Raw genomic sequence first — 23,281 nt, 5'->3', positions numbered from 1 at the left:
CTTCAATTAGGCTAACAATAAATTATTGGCTTTGCATATAAAATGATTTTCTATAGCTCACGTAAACTAGACATGCTGGTTGGTCTGGTGCCTTGCTCTTGAGGACTACCTGTTAAAAATACCTGACAGAGAATTTGGCAACCAAGGGTGTAATTTACAATGCCTATTGTCAAGCATAGTTTCACACCATGCTTCTTGGCATGTCACCCCTGCTGGGCTCCTCAGCTGAAAGTGTCTTGCAGTGGCATTTCCATCCTTGCCCTGTTACAGCAGCTCCCACCTTCTCCTCAGCAAGATGGATTTTCTTGCAATAAATCACTGAAAAATGTTATTTTCTCATGAGGACAACAGTTTATGAGTACAATTCCAATATGACCCAGCTTTTCAGGCATGAAAAACATCAGCAAAAAAAAAAAAAAACTATAAAAAAAGTGTAGAATATAAGGTATACGTAGGTAAAAGGAATTTGATCCTGTTCCATGAAAACTGATGTTGTCCTTGCTCAGATGTACCCAGTGTACCCACACAGCATTTAAGCCAACTAGATTTTCATCACCATAAACACTTGCAGCGAGGAATAAAATCAAGGACATCTTTTTCACCCACCAGTCCAATAGTAGCCTGGCTCCAAAGCTGTCTTCCCCTCCCCCTGTGGCTTTGCATTTCCTATACTCTCAATAGCTGCGCCCTGTGTCTCATATTTACAAATGACTATGGGCCTACCAACAGGCGAGGCAATCCTATCCTGTCTTCACAGCTCAGCAGACTGAAACTAGGTCATTTGATCTGGAGACAGATGGGGAAGGAGGTGGCAATTCAACAAAAAAATATTGTTTCCTATTCATGCTGAGCCAATGCTGTAAAATGATATTCAGGATCATAGTGCAGGGCCGTCCTGCAGCAGGCAGCATGTCTGGACCCCGACAGCCCTGGCTGCTGTGGCATTTCTTGGCAACTCTTGCAGAAGTCTGGGTGCTGCTCCTCAAACATAGTGACCAGCAACCAAGCTAGCTTCTGTGTCTCTAAATGCTGCTGCATGTTGGAGAAACACCCAGGGGTTGTGCTGCATGCAGTTAAGCACAGAAGTGTCTGCATGCCAGCAGTCCCTGAAATGATAACTGTGCATGTGAAAATGTGGTGGGAGGAATGAATTCTAATCCACGCTCCTCAGAAGACCAGCACCAGCTCATCACTGCATCCTTTTCTTCCAGGCCTGGTTCCAGGCATGTTCCACAGAATTAATTGTACCTACAGGTGCATTTTGCTCTATATTGATTTTTCATATGAAAGAAAGCTGAGAATTAAGCCTGCAAAGACAGATCTCTTAGCTCTATTAAATGAGGCCAAGGTACATGAAGTTAGTAGTTCATCTTTTTGAAGCTAGACATTTAAATCACGATTCTGAGGTGAATTCTGTGTGTACTTACTTGGCTTAAAACCAGGCATAGCACTTAAAAATCTCCACTTGAGGTTTCTTATTTAATGCACTAAGGATTTAATTAGAAATCTAGGAAATTAGAAAGAAGAGTTATAATTGGCTCGTGGGGGGGAGGGGAGAGGCAAAAGGAATGAGAATACATCTAATTTGTCTTTTAAAGACAAAACAACTGTTTGTTGTTGTTGTTGTTGTTGTTGCTGCTGCTGCTGCTGTTGTTGTTGTTAATGGATGGTGCAAAGATTCTGTGGGTTCTTCTGGCTTCCTCTCCTCCACCAGCTTTTTAAAAACAGTTTAGTCGCGGGAAGGGAGGGGGAAGCAGCTCGTTCTCAGTCTCCCACCAGGGCAGAAGGCGCCAGCAGTAGAAGTGCTCCTTTCCGCCGAAGCCACTTCCCCGAGGGCTGCAGCGAGCGGCAGCCGCGGAGGGGCCGGGCCGGGCCGGGCGCCGGTAGGTGGCGCGCCGCGCCCGCCCCAAATCCCTGCCCGCTCTCACGGTGCCGCCCGCGCAGCCCGCGCCGCCGCGGGGACGGGGCTTTCCTGGAAGCGGGGTCGCTGCCCGCTAGACACCAGCGATTACTTCAGGAGGGGGAAACAAAAGCCGAAAACCAAAAACCAGCCCTTGGACAAGTGAAGTCTGCCCGCTCCCGGCACTCCCGTTCACAGTTTTTCACAAGAAGACAAGGATTTGACAAATGTTCACTTTAAATTTTTAACCATTGCTCCTTATTTTTCCTTCCCAACCCTGAAGTAATCTCCTGTTTTAAAAAACAAAAAGGCAACCATGCAATTTAGAACTTTTGTGGTGCTGTTAGCAAATTTCTTTTGGGGGGCACGTGAAACAAAAAATAAGGCATGATCCTACAATCAGAAGATGCCTACTCCCTCCAAAAAGCAGAAGCATTTGAATTTCCAATAAAACATATAGCAAATAGGCACAAAAGTGGGCGACTGACTGTGCAGAGCTTGTTACCGAGGCACACAGGGAGAGGAGGAGGAAGGGGCAGTAGGGGGATGTTGAATGTAGGATCTGGGTGATCCAGTGTCAAATCCCTCTCTCGCCTGGCACTTCCTTAGCGAGTAAACTCCTGTAATTGCTGCCTCACTGTAAAATGGGGATAACCCCTGCTGAAGTGCATTGTGGAAGGGAGCAAAATGAAGAAGAGTACAAGGTGTAAGAAAACCAGTTTTCTCTAGCAGATCCAGTTTTCTCACTCCTTTGTGAAATGGCTGTTTGCCCTCGAACTATTAAAGCTTAAAGCAAGATAAATATTTCACATCTTTTTACACAGGGAGAGATCAAGATTTTTAGAGAAACCAAGATTTTGACAGAAAAAGAACCTAGGGCTCAAAATTCCCATTTCTCTCACTGCTAGACACAGTTGCCTCACTACATAAAAGAATGTGTGAAGTAACAATCAGGCATTCTACAGGTTATTGCTAAAATAATGTGGACATTTGTACACTGCAGTACATTGTGGTATGTATAATACACCAGTCTCTCATTCCTGAGTAGTGTTAATTGATTCCCTGATTCTTGTCTCATCAGGACCTGATGTCTGCAAGCATTTGAGTGCTGTGATTTCCTCATTAGTTTTAAGTGGGTAAGGAACTTAATAATTATCTTTTGTACTCCAGTAGAGTCTTGGGTACACAGTCATGAAAACAGACCTCACTGTAACAGAAACTATACAGAACAAAAAGATGCAAAGTGGTTTCACTGAGTAATATGCCTAGAGTTAGGCAGAGTACACCAAAACCCACCATGACTGTTTTGGCCTTTGATTTACAATGTGTGAGACCATCGAGTGAATATTTACAGCTCCTTGTTGTGACTTAATCTTCATTTCTCATCTGAATGTTCAAAAGTGCCATCAGCTCTATTTTGTGCATAAATGTCTCAATGGATTACAGCTACCAGGTTTTGTTTTACCCTACACTCAGAGTGGATATTTAGACCAATGACCAAGTGATTGCATGGAGTTTGTAAATCACTGCAAAATATGAATGATACTTATTCCTTCTTTGCACTGGCCACTGAGTTTGGACGCAGTGAAGCAATGGTAATAGATTTCCTCTGAGAATGTAGCCTTTAAGTAATGTGTCCATCCCCAAGTATGCAGCATGTGACAGTGGGCACAGACTGAAGACAAGTATGTGACAATGCACTCTGGGGAATGCAGCATCCCATGCTTGATGGGACCACATGGCTCCACCGAAGATTTGTATTGCTGTCTGACATGATCACTTGCCAGAAGCTAGCACTAATCACAAGACACCGCACAGGTCAAACAAATGTAACTCTCCTTTCCTGCAGCTCCGCCTGTAGCAAGTACAGTCAGTTCCAATACTATACCATCAGGAGGGGAAGCCCATCAACTTTCGCCTGCAGGTACCTTTTCCGCACCATATGAACAATTCACCACTGGGGGCAGCAGCCCTTGAGGATGGCCACACGTTGTGTAGCTGGGCTCTGTGCTTTTCCAGCTCTAAAGTAACCTTTACCGCCCTCCCTCCGTGTGGTTGCGCAGCCTGTGTTCAGCTCCAGCCGTGGTGATATTTGGCCTCGGGGTAAGCTCAGCAGCAGAGAGGCTGACACGCTGCAGCACATGCTAAGGCTGAAGATCAGCGTAAAGCACCTCTATCAGGAAGAGGCTTTCCTGGAGAACTGGTGACACATGCAAGAGGAAAAATGAATGAATGAGAGGAAGGATGGGGAAAAACTGACTCCATTTTCTGGCATGGTCCCCAGGTGGGAACCCAGGAAGCTGAGCAGATGGGATAGTTTAAGTTTGTCTGTTTTGGGGTCGGTCACTCAAGTGGCTCTGTAAAATGTCTGGAGCTCTCTGGGTGTCTGGGTCTGCAGGCCATTACATGGCAAGTAGGTGTGCTGCCTCCTCTTGAATGTGTTGCCTTGGGGGACCACAGCTAATTTTTTGGGAGGCATCATTGACTTAGACAGGGACTGACGGTCAGGAAAGAGAAAATCTGTCCAGTTTGCTGTAGCTTTCTGAGCTGGTAGTGGTGGGTGGCACAGGCCTGCTGGAGCCTGCAGTAGTGCAACAGGGCAAATGCGGATCCCCACCCCTCCTGGGCACAACCTCCTGAGCTGGGGTGTGAGTAATGGAATGGCCTTTTCTCTCTCTAAAATCTTGCTGAAAGTGTCTTTCAGCTTCCCCCTCCCTTCAATATATGCACCCAAACATGTACTACTAAATCGTATAGAGTTGGAAAAAGTATTTGGAAATTCATACTATATTATAGAAATACAAGATTTTCAGTAGCTAATGAGAAGCTCAATAGGATATGGATAAAAAAGCTAATTCACCGTACTGCTCTTACTAATAAAACCTTTGTTAATAACAAAGTTTACTCTTGCAGAAAAAAAAAAGCTAGTGATGAATAGCCGCACAAACTGTTGTAATTGAATTAAGTATCAAACTTACTTTATTGTAAATAAAGATCTTGATGTCTGTTTATGCAAAAGCTTAGTTGTACTGTTACTTCATGTTTCTTGAGGGGGGCGGGGAAGAAGAAGAACTGTTGTGGTAGGTTAATAGGGGTTGCCTTTGTTTATCGGAAGTTAATGAAAGTAACAGCCTCAATTTAACAGGTTGGATATCACTGATGGGCAGCATGTTTTTCAATGTGGAAATGAGGGAAAAGGCCTTTACAAATCTAGTTTTGCTTTTGATACTCTATCTTCTCTGCTGCAATTCATTTAAATTTCTACTACCTCAGTATCATCCCCTCATAAAATAATGCATCTCCTGCTCAAGGCTATATAAAATTTGTACAGCTCTGTAAAAGCTGAAAACCACTATACTAATTGTAAAGCATCACTTAAAGTATGTTGAAAGTATATAATTTATTTTTTAAGAGCTTTGTGCTTTAGAATCTGGTAGGGCTGCACATTTTAGTGAATAGAAATGCTCTTAAATACTCTGCACCAAATGAATCAATAAACTTCGTCACAGATGAATTTCCTACTGACATTACTGACATACAATATTTTCTTCCTCCCAGCTCAGCTCTTCCTATTCCAGCCCATGTAAAGACTTATATCATTGCTATGCCTTCTTTAGGTCAGTTTTTAAACAATGAAATCAACAGACCTGTGATGAAGAAGCTGAAGAACAGGTCCTCTGCTTAACATAACGAACTCTGCGAGCATTTTGACACACTTCACAGTGAGACCAAAATCTCTCTGTGTAGGCTGGGTGCAGCTGGGGCAAATCAGTATCTCAATTTGCATAACCACAAATCTGAAAACATCAGACATTCATGCAACTGTCTGCATATGACTGCCTTCCTCTGCACTTCATGGTTTATAAACTCTTAATGCAAAGCAGCTGTAACTCGTTTTGAGTGCTATCTTGTTCATCTGAGCTACGATCCTTCAGCATTGCAGTATTATGAACTAGGAGTATAGCACTATCTAGTACCGTAGTACTACCAATACTATAGTCTAGCAGAAATAATTACTTTTACGAATTGAACAAACAATGTAAAAGCGATGAATTTAATGATCTGGGAAACAATCCTGAGTTATGCAAAATACCCTGAGTTAGGTATTCACAAAATTGCTTCGGCATATAATTGTCAGCACGTGGATTGTTTGCAAACAGCTAGCACAAACTACTTAGTGTTAATCATTTGTTCCGTGACATAGTTAGTCATGCACTATTTCTGCTTCTTGAGTGGGTGATTGTATCTTCCTAACGGAGAGGATAAGAACCAGTGAAAATGAAATGCACCCTGGGATTTTAACATGGATAAGCAGTCGTGATAAAATATCAAAGTGTCATGTCTCGCTAATCTCAGCAAGATGTTCATGTCTATCTCCATGCCAATAACCCATGATGGCTCTGTGGACTCTGGTGAACCAAGCCTGGGGACTTGGACTATTTTTGGCTTAGTGATTCTTTTGAACTATCTGAACAATGGGAAGTGTTGTAGCAGAGTATCTAATTCTCCCAGACAACCTGAAAGGAAGGGATGACAGAGCACCATTCTTATGAGTTTGACAAGAACATATGATGAGAGCTACTGCCTCTCTCTGCAGGAAATGATACTGCTTCAGGGAGAGAGAACCTGTAATAAAAGTAAAAAAACCCCAGTATATTCCCTAAGGAAACAGGAATGTATTTTTTTTCCTTTCCCCACTTCAGTTTTATTTCTCTTTTTACACATGACACTATCACTTGAATGCAAGTCTTGGTCAGTTTTCCAAAACATGAATTATATTTCTACATATTTGAAATGACTTTGGATGCTGCTAAGGAAGGTGAAAAGCTGTAAGGTCTGAATTCTGTTATACCACTGTTTTGATATTTTGCATCAACATGGAGACTTCATTGTCCCTTCTGCCTGAGCATGGGAACTGAAAATCATATAAAATTTCCTGCTTAAAAGCCTTAATGCTAACACACAGAATGCCATGCTGTATTACAAGTAAATGGAAATGAAGCAGGCAGCTGTGAGAAAAGAAGGGAGAGAGGGACTATTATAGAGAGTAGGATCTTCTGTGAAAAGCTTTTTTTTTTCCCTCCCCCTGAAATGAAGGTAACGTTTGTCTGGAGACCATTCTTAAACTGACTAAAGATTTCATACTCATCTGAATATCCTGATTTGAACACAAGCCAACTTTTAAAACCAACTGTGGGAAGAGGGGTTGGACAAAGAGTGTGAAGGTTGCTGGAAAAACACCCCCAACATTCACGGTGAAGGAAATGGGAATTTTCCCACGAGAAGGGCAGTGTTGCTCTCCTGTTCCACTCTGTGAGACTAGAAGCACTGCTCACGTCAATTAAAGTCCTGTGCAAAAAAAAAAAAAAAAAAGCTTTTATGCACTGTAAGGAATTTCTGGGCTGCTAATACCTTTAGAAATGATTCATATTTCACGCTAGGCAGTGGTCCAGCATGCACCAGGGATGGTCTTGCCCTTCTGAACGTGGGTTGCACCTGGTAGCTTCAGTACTTGGGCTCTCAGCTTGAGATGCTTTGATGGGTTACCTCTGAGGAAGGAGGCTGCGAAGGCCCTTTAAATCAGACCTTTTCAGAATCTCAGATTAACAGTTAGTTGCCTTTCAAAACCACAGGCCTTGGCCCCTTAGTCCTCCTGCCCCTATTAGGAGAGCACTGCCCAGCTTGATGCATTTACCCAGCTCCAGGGAAGCAAGTCAGTGCTATGGACACAGTTTCACCAGCTGGGTTAAGACACACAGGCTCAGTGCTTACACAAAGGTAGGCAATTAGCTGCTGCTAGTTTTGTGGGTCTTGGACAACTTTTAACCTTGTAGAGAAATTTCTGCCAAAGCAAGGAAAAGAACCTCCAGTGTTCCCGGGCTGGTGGACAAATATCTATTTCAGTCCTTAGCCCATTTTATTTTCCTATTCATTTTTAAGCCTCTGTTGGAGAAAACTGAATTTCCCTTTTGAGTCTTCACAAGTGTTCAATGGGCAGTTTGAATTTTCATTTCTCCTCTTCTTATTGACAATAATAAACCATTTCTCTGTTTAATCCTAGATAAGATTGTAATAATTCTTTATAGCTCTCGTAAGACATGCATTTGCTCTCATAATAAGGATCCACAAAAAGAGGAATTGCCTGAATTATCCTTGATCTTACTCAGCGGATAGCTTCCTAAATGTTTTTAAGTGGAGGCAACTCTCTGGTGAAAATAAGGCAAAGTCAGACAAAATTAAAGATTAAAGTTGACAGAATTGTTAAGTTTACTCGTGAATATAGATATAATATTGTAGCTACAAGCCACAGATCCTGTTGGACTAGTTCCTCATCCTAAGCAGAGGCACACCATGTTTAAAAACATGAAGTCTGAGTATATATATATATATATATATATTTTTTTTAAATAATGGCAAATACTCAGATGAATGAAATGATCCAGTTCAGCTGTTCTTGTACTCTTCAACATTTGCTTTTCATGAACATTGGAGTAATCAAATTACATTAGGATAAATGTTCACAGAAAATGAACAGCAAAACTGAACACTGCAGTATTTGCAAGTTCCAGCATCCATGTATGTCTCGAATTCTTATGTTTGTGCAATCAGAAGAGAAAAAAAAAAAAAGCATGTAGCTTAGCCAGGCAACCAAAACCACTTCTCAAACTGGTCTCTATTCAAAGCCAGTGAAGTGAAAGGCAGCACTTCCCTAAACTTTTGGAAGGCTCTGGGATGCAGGCATTCCTAAAGCTTATATTCTTTGTGCTTATTCCAAAAATTTTAGATGTTTTTCAGGCAGAAAAAATGTCTGTAATTATCAGATGTACTATTCACTATGAATTCTCAATTCATTTTCTCCTTAACATACACTTCTGGGGAGGAATACAAGAGTAATATGATCTGGGCAACTGCCTCCAATTTTCTGTCAAGCAAGGCATCTTTCTTATGCTAATCATGTGGTATGCTGCATCCCACCACAGGTCTCAATTTTCAATTTATTCTTTTGCTGTGAATCTGTATGGGTTGCGAATGCCCAAAGAGGACATCATTAAAACAGCTAACTTTCACATAACTCCATGTTACATATTTATATGCACTGTCGAAATGGTGGGAAGATACAAAATTCTGTTTCACTGGAATCTAGCAGGCTGAGCTATTTATAAATAAGTGTCTTATTTTTGGTGCTCTTCAGAAAATGTGATGAACAGTGAGTGATGAGCAATTTATGTTGCTGATCATCTGTATCACAATAGAGCCGTAAGGTCTTTTTCTGGAGTCAAGACTCTATTAATTTAGGATCTGTATAATCCAACAGTGGAAAACAAGACTTCAGAACAAAGATCAATGGGCTAGATTAAGAAAGGATGAAATGAGCATGCCAAACTGAAAAATGGAACAGTACAATAGAAAATGATGTGGTCAAAAGAAAGAGAATAAAATTTGAAGGTTGTTGAGGATTCTGGGCATTAATATTAAAAACAGGTCAGTCATCCACCTCTCACAAAATAAGTCCTCCGTATGAAGGAATCCTTTCCCATGAGTATTCTGTATTGAAGGATTTACTGTTTATAAAATGAAAGATAACATTAAACAAAATAGAGCATAATGCATGTGTAATACATACTGTTAGAAGAATTACATAGTCTAAAGAGATCTTATGGGTATACCTGAATGAAAAAAAGGGTGTTAATTAAGAAGCATTTAAGTAGCCAGTACTAAGTAAATAATTCAAGTGTATAAAAAGATGATCATAAGGGTGACTGGATAAATGATCATTTTAGCTTCCCTGTGATGACTGCTGATGCAAGATTCTCAATCAGAGCTCAAAAGAGTATTGTAAAGTGTACCAGTCTATCCAGCATGTTTCTACACTGATATATTTTTATACAACCTTTTAAAGAGGTGATTACTTAACAGTCACTTTTTCTCCCCAGAATGTCTGAGAAACAAACATGAAAGTCACATTTTATCATCTTCCCCTTACTCTTCACACTGAAAAACATAACTAATTGAGCAGGGTGTGTCAGCTACACTATTTAGACATTTTTATTCACTTCCTTTACGAGCCTAGAAGCCAGGTAAGAGACAACACTGCTCCCTCCTACCAACCTTTTCCTACATTTCAGACTCAAACAACATATAAGATCTGCTGTATCAAATTAGGCTGATCTTCTCCTCAATTTAGCATCCCTTGTCTCATGAACACTAACACCAAACTACATCAAAGGGAAGTACACACAGCTCTGTAGCAGGCAATTTTATGGATGTCCATGGGAGTCTGGCATGAGCTGCCCCTGTGTATAGCTGGAAGGTAGCTCATAACAGCAACAGACCATTTGCCTGACATGCAGGGCGGTGTAACTAGTTTTGCAAAGCCAGGAATCAGCAAGAACTTGGGAATCATATGGCACCAAGGTCCCTCTGGCACAGGAACTCTATCTGGGGTCTTGGGGCAGGAAAATGCCACTAAATGCCACTGGCACAGGAGGTGTGCATGCTAGATGATTGCAAAAAAAGAGATGACAGTAGAGTATACCCTTCCTTAAAAGAGTTGCTGATTTTGTACTCTGGAAATAGAAATAAGCTTTCTTGGAAATTCCTATCTGGCAAGTGTAACATGGTGCAATGACATTTGAAGCTTTCATGTCCTAAAGGTTACAACGAAAACACTAATGCTTTTTGCTTTAACTATTTACATGTTTCCCTCAAGTCAATTATTGGGTATATGTTTGTCCCCTAAGAGCTCTACAGTCTTCAGCTATCACATGAAATTTGAACTGAGGAAATCCAGACACATAACTTTGGTTCTTCTTATTGCCTTCTAATGTAGGAGCAAAATTAACTTCATTAGTGTGTTAAGAAAAGGCAAGTTATAGCTCAAACAGTTCCCATATACTGTCTAAAGAGGGCAGCTATTACCTCCTGGTAAAGTTTAGATCTATTTTTCTTGTGTTCTGCTGTTTGTATATCGAGTACAGTAAATTCTTAAAAACAAGTGTGCTTCTACTGAGAGCTGTTTAACTGATATATATGAGTGAGGCTTACAAGCTGAGAAAGTGATAAATAATTACGCTTTCATCTAAAATAGCACCGGAAAAATATCAAACTGTGAACTCATAATACTGACTTTTCATCTGATTTGCAAAAAAAGTTCTTTTTAAGCCGGTTTGAGTAAGTAGGCTATTAAGATGAATGTAATGTAACTGCTTTATCAGTAGCATCATTGAGAGAGCCCGGTGCATAATACAGCTGTTCTTTTTGGATATTAATTGCTATGTCTAATAGTTTTCTCCTTGCAACAAATTCAAAACTTCATTTTTTAAATCCTAGCTTATGCTTGAAAATCTATCTTGTCTTTTAACTCTCTCTTAAGTTAGAAAGCCTTGTAAAATGTCTTATGAACAGCATGGGCAATGATTTCCTTCACAGTCTTAAAAAAGCTGAAAGTAGAATAGTATGTCTTTAGGGAAATATGAAGTGTTTAAAATATGCCTGTGCAGCATATTCATAGATTTTTATAATGCATTTCAAATACTTTCCACATTGTAAAATAAGCTTTGGAAACTATCATCACAGATGAAAGCTGGTGAGGAAAAAGTAATAAAAATACTGTAGCAAGAAAGGAAAATGGTGCCTGCTTCTGAATTTCCTCACATTCGATTTCTCCTATATAATAACAACAGTCAAATGATCACAGTATTTTCCCTGTTTCCCATGCTTTAGTGGCAGCCGAAGGTGCACCTGTGTTCATGTTCACTCTTTTCTCCCCCTCCTTCTCCACCTCCCCATCTGCTGCCAGCAGCCATGCAGATTCAGGTGACTGAAAACTTTTAGATAAAAATTAATTAGCCAGCACACTGCAGATAAGACCTGTTCATTCCCATGCCACATGGGTGCCTGCCCGTCCACTCCCGAAGGCTCTCCCATGCTTCGATTCATTGCAAGGGAGACCCAGAGCAGCAGAGACCTGGGGGCGCATCCAAGAAGTTCAGTATCATCTCTCAACTATCAACAGATAATGCACTTAAAATACTTCATAGAGATAGGGATGTCCATACAGTACTGTACTGACTCTCTGCATATACCAGCAGGGAGGTTCATGGGAATACAGGTTGCTCATGGATGGCTGTATTGAAGGACTCAGTGGGGAGAGGACATCGTTAAGTTCAAGACTGAGGGGTGAACATCAGCTCTGACTGGGGTGAGGTTTTGCAGTCCTGTTTACAGCCAAAACCAGGTCCCAAGGATAGCTGGGCATAAGCATTTTGTCCCACTATCCTATCTGGGTGGCACATAAAAAATATTGTGGTCTGTTGCAGTTTGTGCAATTTGCCACATTGATGAGTCTCTTCTTAATATAAGGAATTTTTTGTGTAGTTGTCAATAATTACCGCGAATAATGTTAGTAGCTTGATGTGACAGCTGTGAAGCACTCGAGGCCAGATTGTGAACCTCTTAGTCACACTGCTGAGGAGTCCCTTGCACAAATGGCTTTGCTCGCGTGTGACTCCCTTAATAAATGAATCATCTATCTTTGCTGCCTACTCAAGCTTAAATCTTCCTCCAGATTCTGCTGTAACTTCCACCATCTGCACATCCTCTCCTCGTTGTGGTGAGAACCAATTTGGCTGATCAGTGGAGTAATTGGGAAAATGGAGAGACTTTCAGCGCCAGATCAGAAGCAAAGAATTGGCACTGATGACTAAAACTGCAATCCAAAAGTCCCCATGCCTGAGCTTGCTCCCAGTCTTCCTGTTTATTAGGAAATCCCTTTTGGGTACCTATTAGTCTGATACTGCATGTGTCCAGACTGGCTTGGCCCGTCTCCAGGAGCTCTTGAAATGCTGGACCAGATGATGCACCCCAGGCATGTGGGTTGGACTGTACCCTGAAATGACCTGCCTCTGCCCAGATCTCATTCTCAGTATCACGGGGGAAAAAAAGGCTTTCATTAATTATGACTGTCCAAACTCATACCCTTTGCCAGAAGCCCTCCCTGCAGCAGGGATAAGCTCCTATCCAGCTTTATCTAATCACTGTTCCTTTCACTGCTTCCTAGATGTTGGCTTAGCAGTTCCCTGTGAGGTTTTCACTATTTTTCTGGAAAGCATTACACTTTGGAGGTAACTGTCCTTAGCTAGAGATCAAGATAGCCCTGCCAATCCAATCCTGACTGTGCTTGGGCAAGCTGCTTCGCTCTGTGCTTGGTGATCCCAGCTCTTTGCAAAATGCTGTCACGTAAAATTCAGTTCTCTTGTTTTTACACTTTGGGAACAACAAAGAGTAAGAGACAGAGAAGGGCACTTCTTCCTTTCTCTCTCAGTTCAGTTTATTTTCTCATTCTCTCTCCCTGGGTCACTTACATTTATGTCTTTTAGTTTTCTCACTTCTTTTTCTCATTTTCTTCCCTCTCTTTTCTCCAGCTCATTTTAGCTATTTACAATAAACTCTACAGTATATAACTATGCACATTGCAGTAAGATTCAGGAGACTTCCTTGTTCAACAGAACTGAAAAGATGATCCTTCCCTCTTTAAAAGCCCTTCAGCCAGACCTTCAGATATACGGATTTATAATCTGATTCTTCTTTGAATGATAAATCTGGAATTTACAAAAGAACCTGAGTTTTTTCTGTTTTTCTGCTAATCGCAGTGACTATACAAATTCTAGCAATGCTATGCCTGGATTCCTTTCATATTCAAAAAATTACAAGGAAAAGAACATAACATAACAGTTAAAATTTTTATTTGATGACTTAAAACTGTAACTAAAATCAACATAGCCTAGCCTTCTCATGCTATAAGCATTCAATATTTAATGTTTTTAAATAATAAATAACTCATTAAACATATCCTAGATTAGAACTTTTATAAGTGGTCTTTGAAATGAATTTTGAGCATAACAAGATCCTTGGCTGTTTGCTAATTTCTACAGCTCTGCTTACCTAGCTGAACTATGCATGTTGGTGGAAAGATTAGGTACTCTGACTTTCATGGAGAAATTCTTGGGGAGAGCTATGCTGACCGCCCCAATTTACATTTGTAGGGAAAGCTTTCTTTGTAAATACTGGGAATAGTCTGTTTTCAACCATAATTTTTGTATTCATATGGTATCTGCAAGCAAATTGTCTTGGCCAAATTTGAATTTTTACTTAGTGAACACTGCTAAGTATTCTTTGGTGTTTCTTCTGATAATGGCTGTCCTTTAGTAAAATAACAGTTAATGATTAAACCATGTCATAGTTTAAACACTCATTGTTAACAAGAGAATGCTCAGTGTATTATGAAAGATTTCTTTTAGGCTATGGAACAAGGAAAACATTGTTTTGTGAATATCTGGAATTGCAAAAATACAGAAAAAGGCATCACAGAAGGTATTGAATTCAGTGTCAGCTTAGCTTTTTCTGCATAACAAAAGTAGCACGAGATCAGGAATGAGAAAATCTTGTCACTAGGCAGCTCAGATATTTTGTCCAGAATTTGATATTGTATGATAAGTACGGAAGAGGAATGGGAGTAATAGACAAATGCATTTCAGACTACAAAGTAAATACCTGTGCTTTTGATTTTTTTATATCAATTCAATACATACAGTCTTTTACTTTATGTAGTATGCTTCTACTGGTATAGTCTTCAACTAGAGAATTATTCCCTCCAGCCCCTTCCCAAATCGTAATTCTTTACAACCATTTTTAAATGGAATTAATATAACTAAAAATACTAAAGAAGTGATTTGATAAAACTTGACAGAACTAGAGGTACTTCAAGAACAAAGTGATCAATGAAATAGTTTTACCTAAGGATCATCAGAGACAGAGACCTTAAATAATTACAGGCTTAATGTTCATTCTGAATCTAGGTGATAACACCTTGATGTACTTGATACAGTTTGCTCAGTGTTTGAAGCCATTTGAATGATGAAACTTTGGTGTATGTATTTCAAATAATGCTGCACTATCCAGTTTTTAAGGACTTAGGACAATATGTAGTGCTTATGATTCCTTTAACTTGAAAAGTAGTAGACATTCAAACTGAGGGGGAGCCAAGATTTTCTTAAATAATAACTGCCAGGAAAAAAAAGAAAAAAAGAAAAGAAAAATGTAAAGGAAATTATGGATGGGGAATATGTTGTGAATGATGGTTGTCTAAACCAAGCCTCAAAACATATTATAAATTATGAATACTAGAAAATAAGAACATTTTTATGCTATTGAAGCAAAGCTAACTTAGTGGAGTTTAAGAAGCCTTCTGAAATAGTTCATAGTAATTTGGGTGGTAAGGAATGCAAATAACTTTCTAGTATTACAAATAACTTCAAATCTTGAATTAATACTCTTGAAAATATTTTTCCACCTCTAAGTATGGCACATGTGTACCTCCATAAGCAACAAAACAACTGAGCAGTAATAAATCCTTGCAATTCAAAATGTCACAGACATTTATCATGCATATATCATGCCAAAAGTCACATGGCAAGCTGCAAAATCCCTTCATTCAGAAACCCAGTAACAGGACAGCAAATTCAATGGGTTTCTGAGGGGCTTTCTTTCCAAATAAGAGAGGGTGACAATAGTACTTAGAGGTGCTACTTAGAAAAGTTCACCCCCACAAAGTTCTGGTTACTTCCAGCTAAATGGTATGTTAAAATTAAGGATCCAAAGAGATAATTGAAACCCAATATATTCTCATCACTTTTGGCATTCTGAAAAAAAGATCTTTTGCATTCACAATGAACTGTAGCTGGAATAAAAAGAATAGTTCCACATTTTCCTTCCATTGTCCTGCGTGTCTGTGAATGCAAAGTTTATTGATGGAGGGGTTATACTTAAAGAAGTCATCATGCATAATTAGGCTGCAATGTTCTGTTTCAGCCAAGAACTAAAATGAGTGGTCATCCTCTAATGGTGTTTCAAGTGATGTTTACCATGACTCTGACATTTTGGGGGGACAGATAAGGATGACTTCTTGCTATATCAAGTGTGTAATACTGTAGAGAAAACAGAACCTGAGCTAAGGCACTAAACAAGGGAAAAACCCCCAAAATATATTAGATGTCACTACAAATTCCAAACATTATGGCAACATCACTTTCAGAAAACTTATGGGCTCTCTGATCACAAACAGAATATGAACAAGGGCTCCTTTCCCTTCAACACGTCATTTATCAATTTAAAGATAATAGATAGATTGACTTCAGCTGACAAGACAGTGAACTATAAAAAATCTTCTAATCTAATAGCTCATGATGCTCAACACAGCACAGGAGCACAAGTAAAGCCATTCTCAAAATAACAACCATACTGTCCCTGAGGACAACGTGGGGTATCAGGTGAGTGCAAGTGATAGCAGATGACAAAGGTTAGCAGGTACCAGATTTCACCTCGATTCTGAAATTGAATCAGCTAGCAAATATTGCATTATGGCTTTTAAATCAAGGACTATTACAATTAAAAGATCTTTCACATGATACTAGGACAACAACTCTGCTTGCAAAATGTGAGTTATACCTCTGAAATTTGTGTTTAAAAGAATTAACTATTCTCTAAGATAGCTGACTAAAGAGAAAAACTGTTAGTTACGCTAAGCTCTTTCACACTGACTGGTAATGTAAACGGACTCACTTTATAGAAGATCTGTGGCCCAAATTGTGTAAGTTTCAAAAGCAGCACTACAAGCAGAATTTCTCAGAGACATTTGGCTGAGAGCATCAGCTGGACATTTGTGTGCATGTCCTTTCAATTTCCATCTTTTTTTTCCCCTTCAAGGCATGTCTCATAAACTCCCTTGCAGTGTACAACAGTTAACACCATACTATTTTTGCAGCATGAGGCAAGGAGGGCTGGTGATGAAGGGGAAGCCTGAAGACATACTGCCCACCTAAATATAGTAGCTAGTACAGTCTTCAGTATTCAGATTACATCAGATTAGGAATGACAGTAGGAAGTACCAGTGGCTGCAGCTAGATATTTGTGCTTTGCTGTCCCCCTTCATTCCTGCAATATTCTGTTAGGAAAAAATGGCCAAAGAGGGTTTTGTTGTTGCTGTTGTTGCTGTTGTTAATCAGAAATACTTCTGTGCAAAAAGTAGGCCTGAAGGGGGGAAAAAAAAGTGTCTTTGGGCATTTAGCTCGACAGAAGATTTTCCACTATCTCCACTCCCTTGCCGTAATGTCTGCCTACACTCTTTGGTGCTTAGAATAGGCAGTGTCTTGCAGATCAGTATGATTTCGAGGGACACCAGTTACACAGTAGTATTATTCCCGGTTATTTCCCAAATGGGAAGATATATAATGCCCCAGCCAAGGATCTCTGATACTAAAAGGCTATTTTCAAAATAAAGTTTAATTCCTTTAAAAACAAACTGAGAATTAAATGTTAATGGTCAGTTTCTTTTTACAGCATCTGTTCTGAGCCTGGACTTGCTACATAATCTGAAAATTCACATTTTAACCTAAAACTGTGTCTTGATTTTTTTTATTTTTTTGACCCTCCCTGAAGTCATAGCAATGAGTGAAAGTGCTGGCAATTCCCATTACTGAGGAAAACAGTTGAAGTATGGACTGGATGTGTAGGGAGTAAGATGATACAGATGTATTTTACATTGTTTTGTTGCTCGGTGAAGTTTCTTTTTAATGCTAAAAAATCTTAAGTCTAGCCTCAGAAAACACTCCATTAGTTCTGAAGTTCAGAGAATACTGCTGCAATCATCACCTCCTTTGTGCTTCTAATAGTACCACCTGCATAATGGATATTATGGGCTATATATGGGATATTCTTCCCAAGCTCCTGGCTCAAAACTGTAGTACTAAAAGTGATATCAGTGTATTTACTTCTGGTTCAACATCTGTGTCTTTTCCCTCTTCCATCTCTGAGAAAAATTAAGGGCATTGTCAGTCCTGGCATTCAAAAATAAAGTGTGCTTTTTCATACACACTTTGCTACATAACATGAAAAGTAGGTCTTTGCCTCAATGGCATCACTGCTTGCAAGCTGTTGTCTCAAAAATAATGATCTGTCAAAGCTTCAATGCAATCTGCATTTGTGTTAATAGCAAGGAAATCCATTAGCTTTTTGCTTGATAAATGCTAGTGAGTAACTGTTACTTTTGCTTGCTAAGAGTGTAAAATTTGCTAGAGTGCGAGTAAATTTTGAAAAGTAAACATCTTTTCTGCAGGTCAAAACAATGTTTGGATTTACTGTCAGTAGGCATTAGTCATTTAAATCACATACAGAAATACAAATGAAAAAGGTATGTCACATTTTATTCTGTGTAGCAATCCTTGAAGCCACGTGTGTGTTTTGACTTACACAATCCTGAACCTTCAGCATGAGCTGCCGCCTGTGGCAGAAGTGATGCTGTACCTTCATGGTATTTGGTGCTTTCTGATTGCCAGTTGCTGTGTGAGACTATTGTTTGTTCATTTTTTTAACTTCAGGAGAGTAGAAATTTAATGTGGAACAGATTTTTCTGAAAAGATGCTTCAGCAGCTAGACAGCTTTTACAAACCCTAGGTATCCAGCTGACTTTAGAAGCCCAGCTTTGATGTTGTGGAGTTTCTCTGGATGTTAAATGTTTGAAGTATGTCATCAAATGTAATGGAGGCAACAGTCAATATTAATGAAACATATTTCAGTTTTGGATCTTAATCTTCCTTTTCATTTAAGTACTGCTATCTCAGAGAAGATTTACTTAAAGATCAACAAAGTGCTTTATCACTTCCAGTGCATATCCGGTTATTATATACTTCTGTTGTTATATTCAACAGTAGTGTTACATGTGTGTGTTCCTGTCCTGGCCTGATGTGGAAAATATAACCTCAGTAGATATTGCTACTTTAAAAACACCCTAACAAAAAGTCTGAATACTGAGGACAGGCAGCCTGAGACAGTACCTAGCAAATCTAATGGCTGTTTGTATATTTTCAGTGTTGCTCGTAAGACAGAGAGTAGGAAATACTCTTCAAGGGCACAGAGGAGTTACAGCGTTGCTTCTACCCATGCCTGGAAGAAAGCTAACTGCGGGCAATGCCCATAGGTGCACCGCCGCGTTGCTTTGGAGCGAGGAAAGGATGGGCCTGCCCAAGTAGCTTAGGGAGGACGATACTTCACATTTCAGAAGCAGAGTTAGGATCTTAGCCTTCAAAATTTTCATAACTTTTCTCCCCCGAAAAGCTAGATGCTAGGCCTATTAGCAAAATCCATCTTACCTGCACAGTCGTCATTTGCCTCTAAACCTGCCCGTCACCGTAAGTGGTCAGTCTCTGGCTCTTGGGTGGTGAGTAAAGCAGGGCAGGTGAGAGGGCCACGAGACACCCATTTCGTACGGCAGCGCTAGCAGGCGACTGTGCGATACACAAAATCCCTGGCTGCCAGCAGAACGGGTAGCAAGCCAGCAGAGGCTGCTAAGGCCAGTCTCACTGGGGTCCACCCTGCACTAGATGGTGGTGAAAAACGTTTAATCCTGGGAAGCGTGTGAGGTAAGGCTGGTGGGGCATGGCCTCCAGTGTCAGCCTTAAAATGGTTCTGTATGAGTGTGCAAAGAACAGCATGCAGAAAGATGTCACAGCCCTCCAAATCAACCTTGGCACTTAACCTACTTGGATTACCTGCTGGCCTTTGGATAAGATTAAGGTTTTTTTAAATACACAAAGACTTGAGGAGTGATCTTTTTGGACTGATTTTTTTTTTTCTTCACCTGAAGAAAATTAAATCTATTCAGCCACTAAGCACAGGTTTAATGTTAGGCACTGGCTTCAATGTCACTGAAGACAACTTAAATGTCTGCTTAAGAACAAAACCCTGATTGGGACAGATATATCCAAAGGAAGCCTCAATAACAGTGCACAGTTTGCTCCCAACTGAGAAAAAAATTGAAAGTTAGCAAGAACCTTTAAGTCTGTGGAAAGGAACAATGAATCTAACTGTGGTTTACATTTATTTTACATTTAATACACCTTTTGTGTTCTCAAGCAACTTAGAGTCATTTTATATGGAAGAGAAAATAATTCTGATATTAACAGATACAGCAAAGATATGCTGGGTTCAGGCTTTCGTCTTCAGTGAGCTTTGGCTATTGCTCAGTTACAACTGAGAGTGTAACTGCAAGGTTTATAGATGCAACTGAGCTAACTTAGATGCTATTGGCACCAGACGTGTAGCAATTATGGCATACCACCCTTGAGTTCTTGGATAAATCTGTTGAGAAACCTAAGCTACATATTTTTTTGCTGAGCTAGACAAAACTAGCTCAGTTCAGATCAGGCATGCAGCAGTCACACCTTCAATTACAGCCTACGAGTTGCCTTGCATAGACTTTCTTTTCCTACCTTTTCTATCCTGTTATCTAACATATGAAATGCAGAGGTCTGAAAATGATCCAAGTTTGTTTTTGCATTTGCTTTCACACTTCTCAGTTGGTAAGCTGTTTTTCTGATTACATTTTGAGTGCAAAAGTTCTTTTTTTGAGTGCAAAATATCATCTTTTGTATAAAACAACTGTTTCTCCTGGCTACTTAAATGGCAGCTTCTGCCATTTTACTTACAAATTTCCCTAATGTGGACTACAACAGAAGAGAGTGATTTTTTCCTTAAGATTCCTCTTTTTTTTTGCCTGAACGTGATTACTGGCATCAAACATACATCTGCAAAATACTGAACTGTCATCTTTTTCCAGAGTGTCTAACATAAAGTTGCCATCCCTAAACGATAGAAAGTTTAGCTCCCCTCAGACACTAGCATTAATTAGACAGTCAAATACAGTCAGATTTTAGTTTCTACTATTTTAGTTTGACAAGCAGAGTCAGGCTTTAGCTTCTACTCTTTCAGCTAGGCAATTTAGTGCTCCAAATATCTGATCTAGCAGCACTGCAAGAACTATGAGGAAAGAAAATCCCTACGCTTTAGAGACCTCAGCAACACAAAATCAGATCATAGCCAACAACTTTCCTGAAAAGTGTCATCTGGCCCTGGTAAATAGTGATGGTGAATAATCTATACCAACCACCCCACAAACTGTCAAACAGTATTTACGCCAGTAAGAAATAAACCATCATGAATGCTAGTTTTGGCCTTTTTTTTTTTTTTTGCTAATCACACTTTTTCGGTCCAGGGTCAGAAGTGTCCTTCTCACAAAGAGAGGCCAAGAACCTTTAAAGAGCATTTTCTCATGAGCACACAGGCTGCACCAAAGGAGACCCCTTTATCTTCTCAACTCTGCGATGTACAGGGTATACGACTCTGCGCTCACAACTTAGTTTTTACAGCCGAGTTCCCTGCCTTGCAAAAGAAACGATGCTTGCCCCTGTCCCTGTCCCCCCCACACCCCTCAACGGGGACCGAGATCCAGGGCTACCGAAAGAGAAGATGCACTCTTGCAAGGAGAGAGACTGACAAGAAACAGCGGCCCGTGGCAGTCCCAAAGTCAGAGAGCTTTTCCTCGGTCTGGACCTGCACGAAGCCCCTTCCTCTCCCTGCGGACCCGCGCCTGTGCGCGCTCCCACCCACGCCAGGAGATGCGGGTGGGCAGAGGCGAGGGACAGGGGCAGCCGCCCCGCCAGCCGCCTGCGGGCCGGACCCCGACGCCTCTCCGCAGGGGGCTGCCCGTGGGGCAGGCGGCAGCCGTGGGGGGTGAGAGCCCGCTCCGCGGTGCGGGCGCGCAGGGGAGACCCCTGCCGCTGCCTGCCCCTGCCCGGCCGCCCCTGCGCGGCCGCCCGGCGCCTTACCGGGCTTTTCCTGGGGAACTCGCTGAGCACGATGCTGACGACGGGGATGCGCAGAGCCGTGGAGATGAAGTCCAGCTCCAGCATCTCCCCGCGGCTCTGCGGGAAGGCGAGGATGGCAGAGACCCCCTGCACCACCACGGTGTGGCAGACGCTCTGCAGGAAGGAGACGGGGTCGTTGCTCCAGGCGGCGCTGGGGGAAGAGAAGGGGAAGAGCGGCAGGTCCCCCAGCCCCGCCTCGATGGCCATGACCACCTCCAGGGACAGGTTGTAGGGCAGCAGCCCGGCCACGCCGTTGAGGTTCGCCACGGCCAGCAGCAGCGCGTCCCGCGGCGACGGCGCGGGCAGGGGCGCGGGGGGCGGCCGCCGCTCGCCGCCGCCGCTGCCCCCGGCCCGGCGGCCCCGCGGCCCGGCGCCCTCGCCCGCGCCCTCGCCCGCGCCCGCGCCCCCGGGGCTGCCGCCCGCCGCCGCCCGCCGCCCGCTCCGCCCGCTCGCCGCCCCCCCGGGCCAGGGCGCGGCGGCGCGGGGCTGCAGGTGGGTGGCCCCCACCCGGACCGTGTGCCCGATGCGCCGCAGGATCTGGCAGGGCTGCGGGTGGGACGCGGAGCCGGGCACCGCCGCCAGCACCAGGGCGCAGGGCGGCAGCAGCAGCAGGCACGCCCGGCCCAGGAGCCCGCGCACGCCCGGCCGCCACATGGCCGAGAGCCGCCCGCCGCCTCCCCCGGCCCCGCCGCCGGCCCCGCCGCCTCCCCCCGCCCCGCCGCCGGCCCGCCCCGTCGCCCCGCCGCCCGCCTCAGCCGCCCCGCGGGCGGCCAGCAGCGGCATCAGCCGCGGCGGGCGGCCCCTGCGCGGAGCCGCCTCCGCCGCCGCCCATGGAGCCCCCCGCCGCCGCGGCCCCCGCCCCGCCGGGGGCCCGGCCCCGGCCCGCCCCGCGCCCGCCGCGGGATGAAGCGGCCCGGCCCCGGGGCGGCTCCCGCGCCGCCCCCCGCGCCGCTCCCTTGCAGCGCTGCCCCGCCGCCCCCCCGGCAGCGCCCCCCCGCACGGTGCCCGGCCGGGGCCGCTGCGCCGCCCCCCGCAGCCCCCCGCGCTCCCCGCGGCAAGGCTGCCCTGCCGGCGCCCCGCGCACTCTGCTCCCGGCCCCGCTCCGCGGCGCTCCGCGCGCTCCGCTGCCGGCCCCGCTCCGCTGCCGGCCCCGCTCCGCGGCTCCCCGCGCACTCCTCTCCCGGCTCCGCTCCGCTCCCGGCTCCGCTCCGCTCCCGGCCCCGCTCCACAGGGACCCGCTCCGCAGCGCCCCGCGCACTCCGCTCCCGGCTCTACTCCGCGGCGCCCCGCGCACTCCTCTCCCGGCTCTACTCCGCGGCGCCCCGCGCACTCCCGCGCACGCCGCCCCTTTCCGCGCCGCCGCTGCGCCCCCCTGCCCGGCTGCCCGCCGCAGCCCCCTCCGCACTCCCCTGCCCGCGGCTCCGGAGGCGAGAAAAGTTGCGGGCGGCGGCGGGGCTGCGGCCGGTCGCTGGGCGCCGCTGCGCTGCCGCCGCAGCGAGCGCCAAGGCGAGCGCGCAGCCCCCGCGCAGCTCCCGCGCCGCGCAGCCCCGCGCAGCGCCGCGCGCCTCCCCGGGCGGCCTGCGACTTGTAGTCGCCGCCGCCCCCCGCGGGGCTGGGGGCCTTT

The 23,281-nt window shown here is 43.6% G+C and overlaps 1 protein-coding gene across 1 annotated transcript in view; it reads right to left on the bottom strand.

The window, feature by feature from the left end:
* The window catches only part of GRIN3A (glutamate ionotropic receptor NMDA type subunit 3A), an 80,201-nt gene extending 57,761 nt beyond the window's left edge, over positions 1-22,440 (bottom strand). Inside the window, exon 1 of the mRNA XM_067315445.1 lies at positions 21,619-22,440. Within this exon, the coding sequence (XP_067171546.1) occupies positions 21,619-22,440 (822 nt within the window). The remainder of the gene's footprint in view (positions 1-21,618) is intronic.
* Between the last annotated feature and the right edge of the window lie 841 nt (positions 22,441-23,281).

This window comes from Apteryx mantelli, chromosome Z (genome assembly GCF_036417845.1).
Source record: "Apteryx mantelli isolate bAptMan1 chromosome Z, bAptMan1.hap1, whole genome shotgun sequence".
Lineage (NCBI taxonomy): Eukaryota > Metazoa > Chordata > Aves > Apterygiformes > Apterygidae > Apteryx > Apteryx mantelli.
Note: the sequence above shows the minus strand (reverse complement) of the source record. Positions and strands in the feature narration are given on the sequence as shown.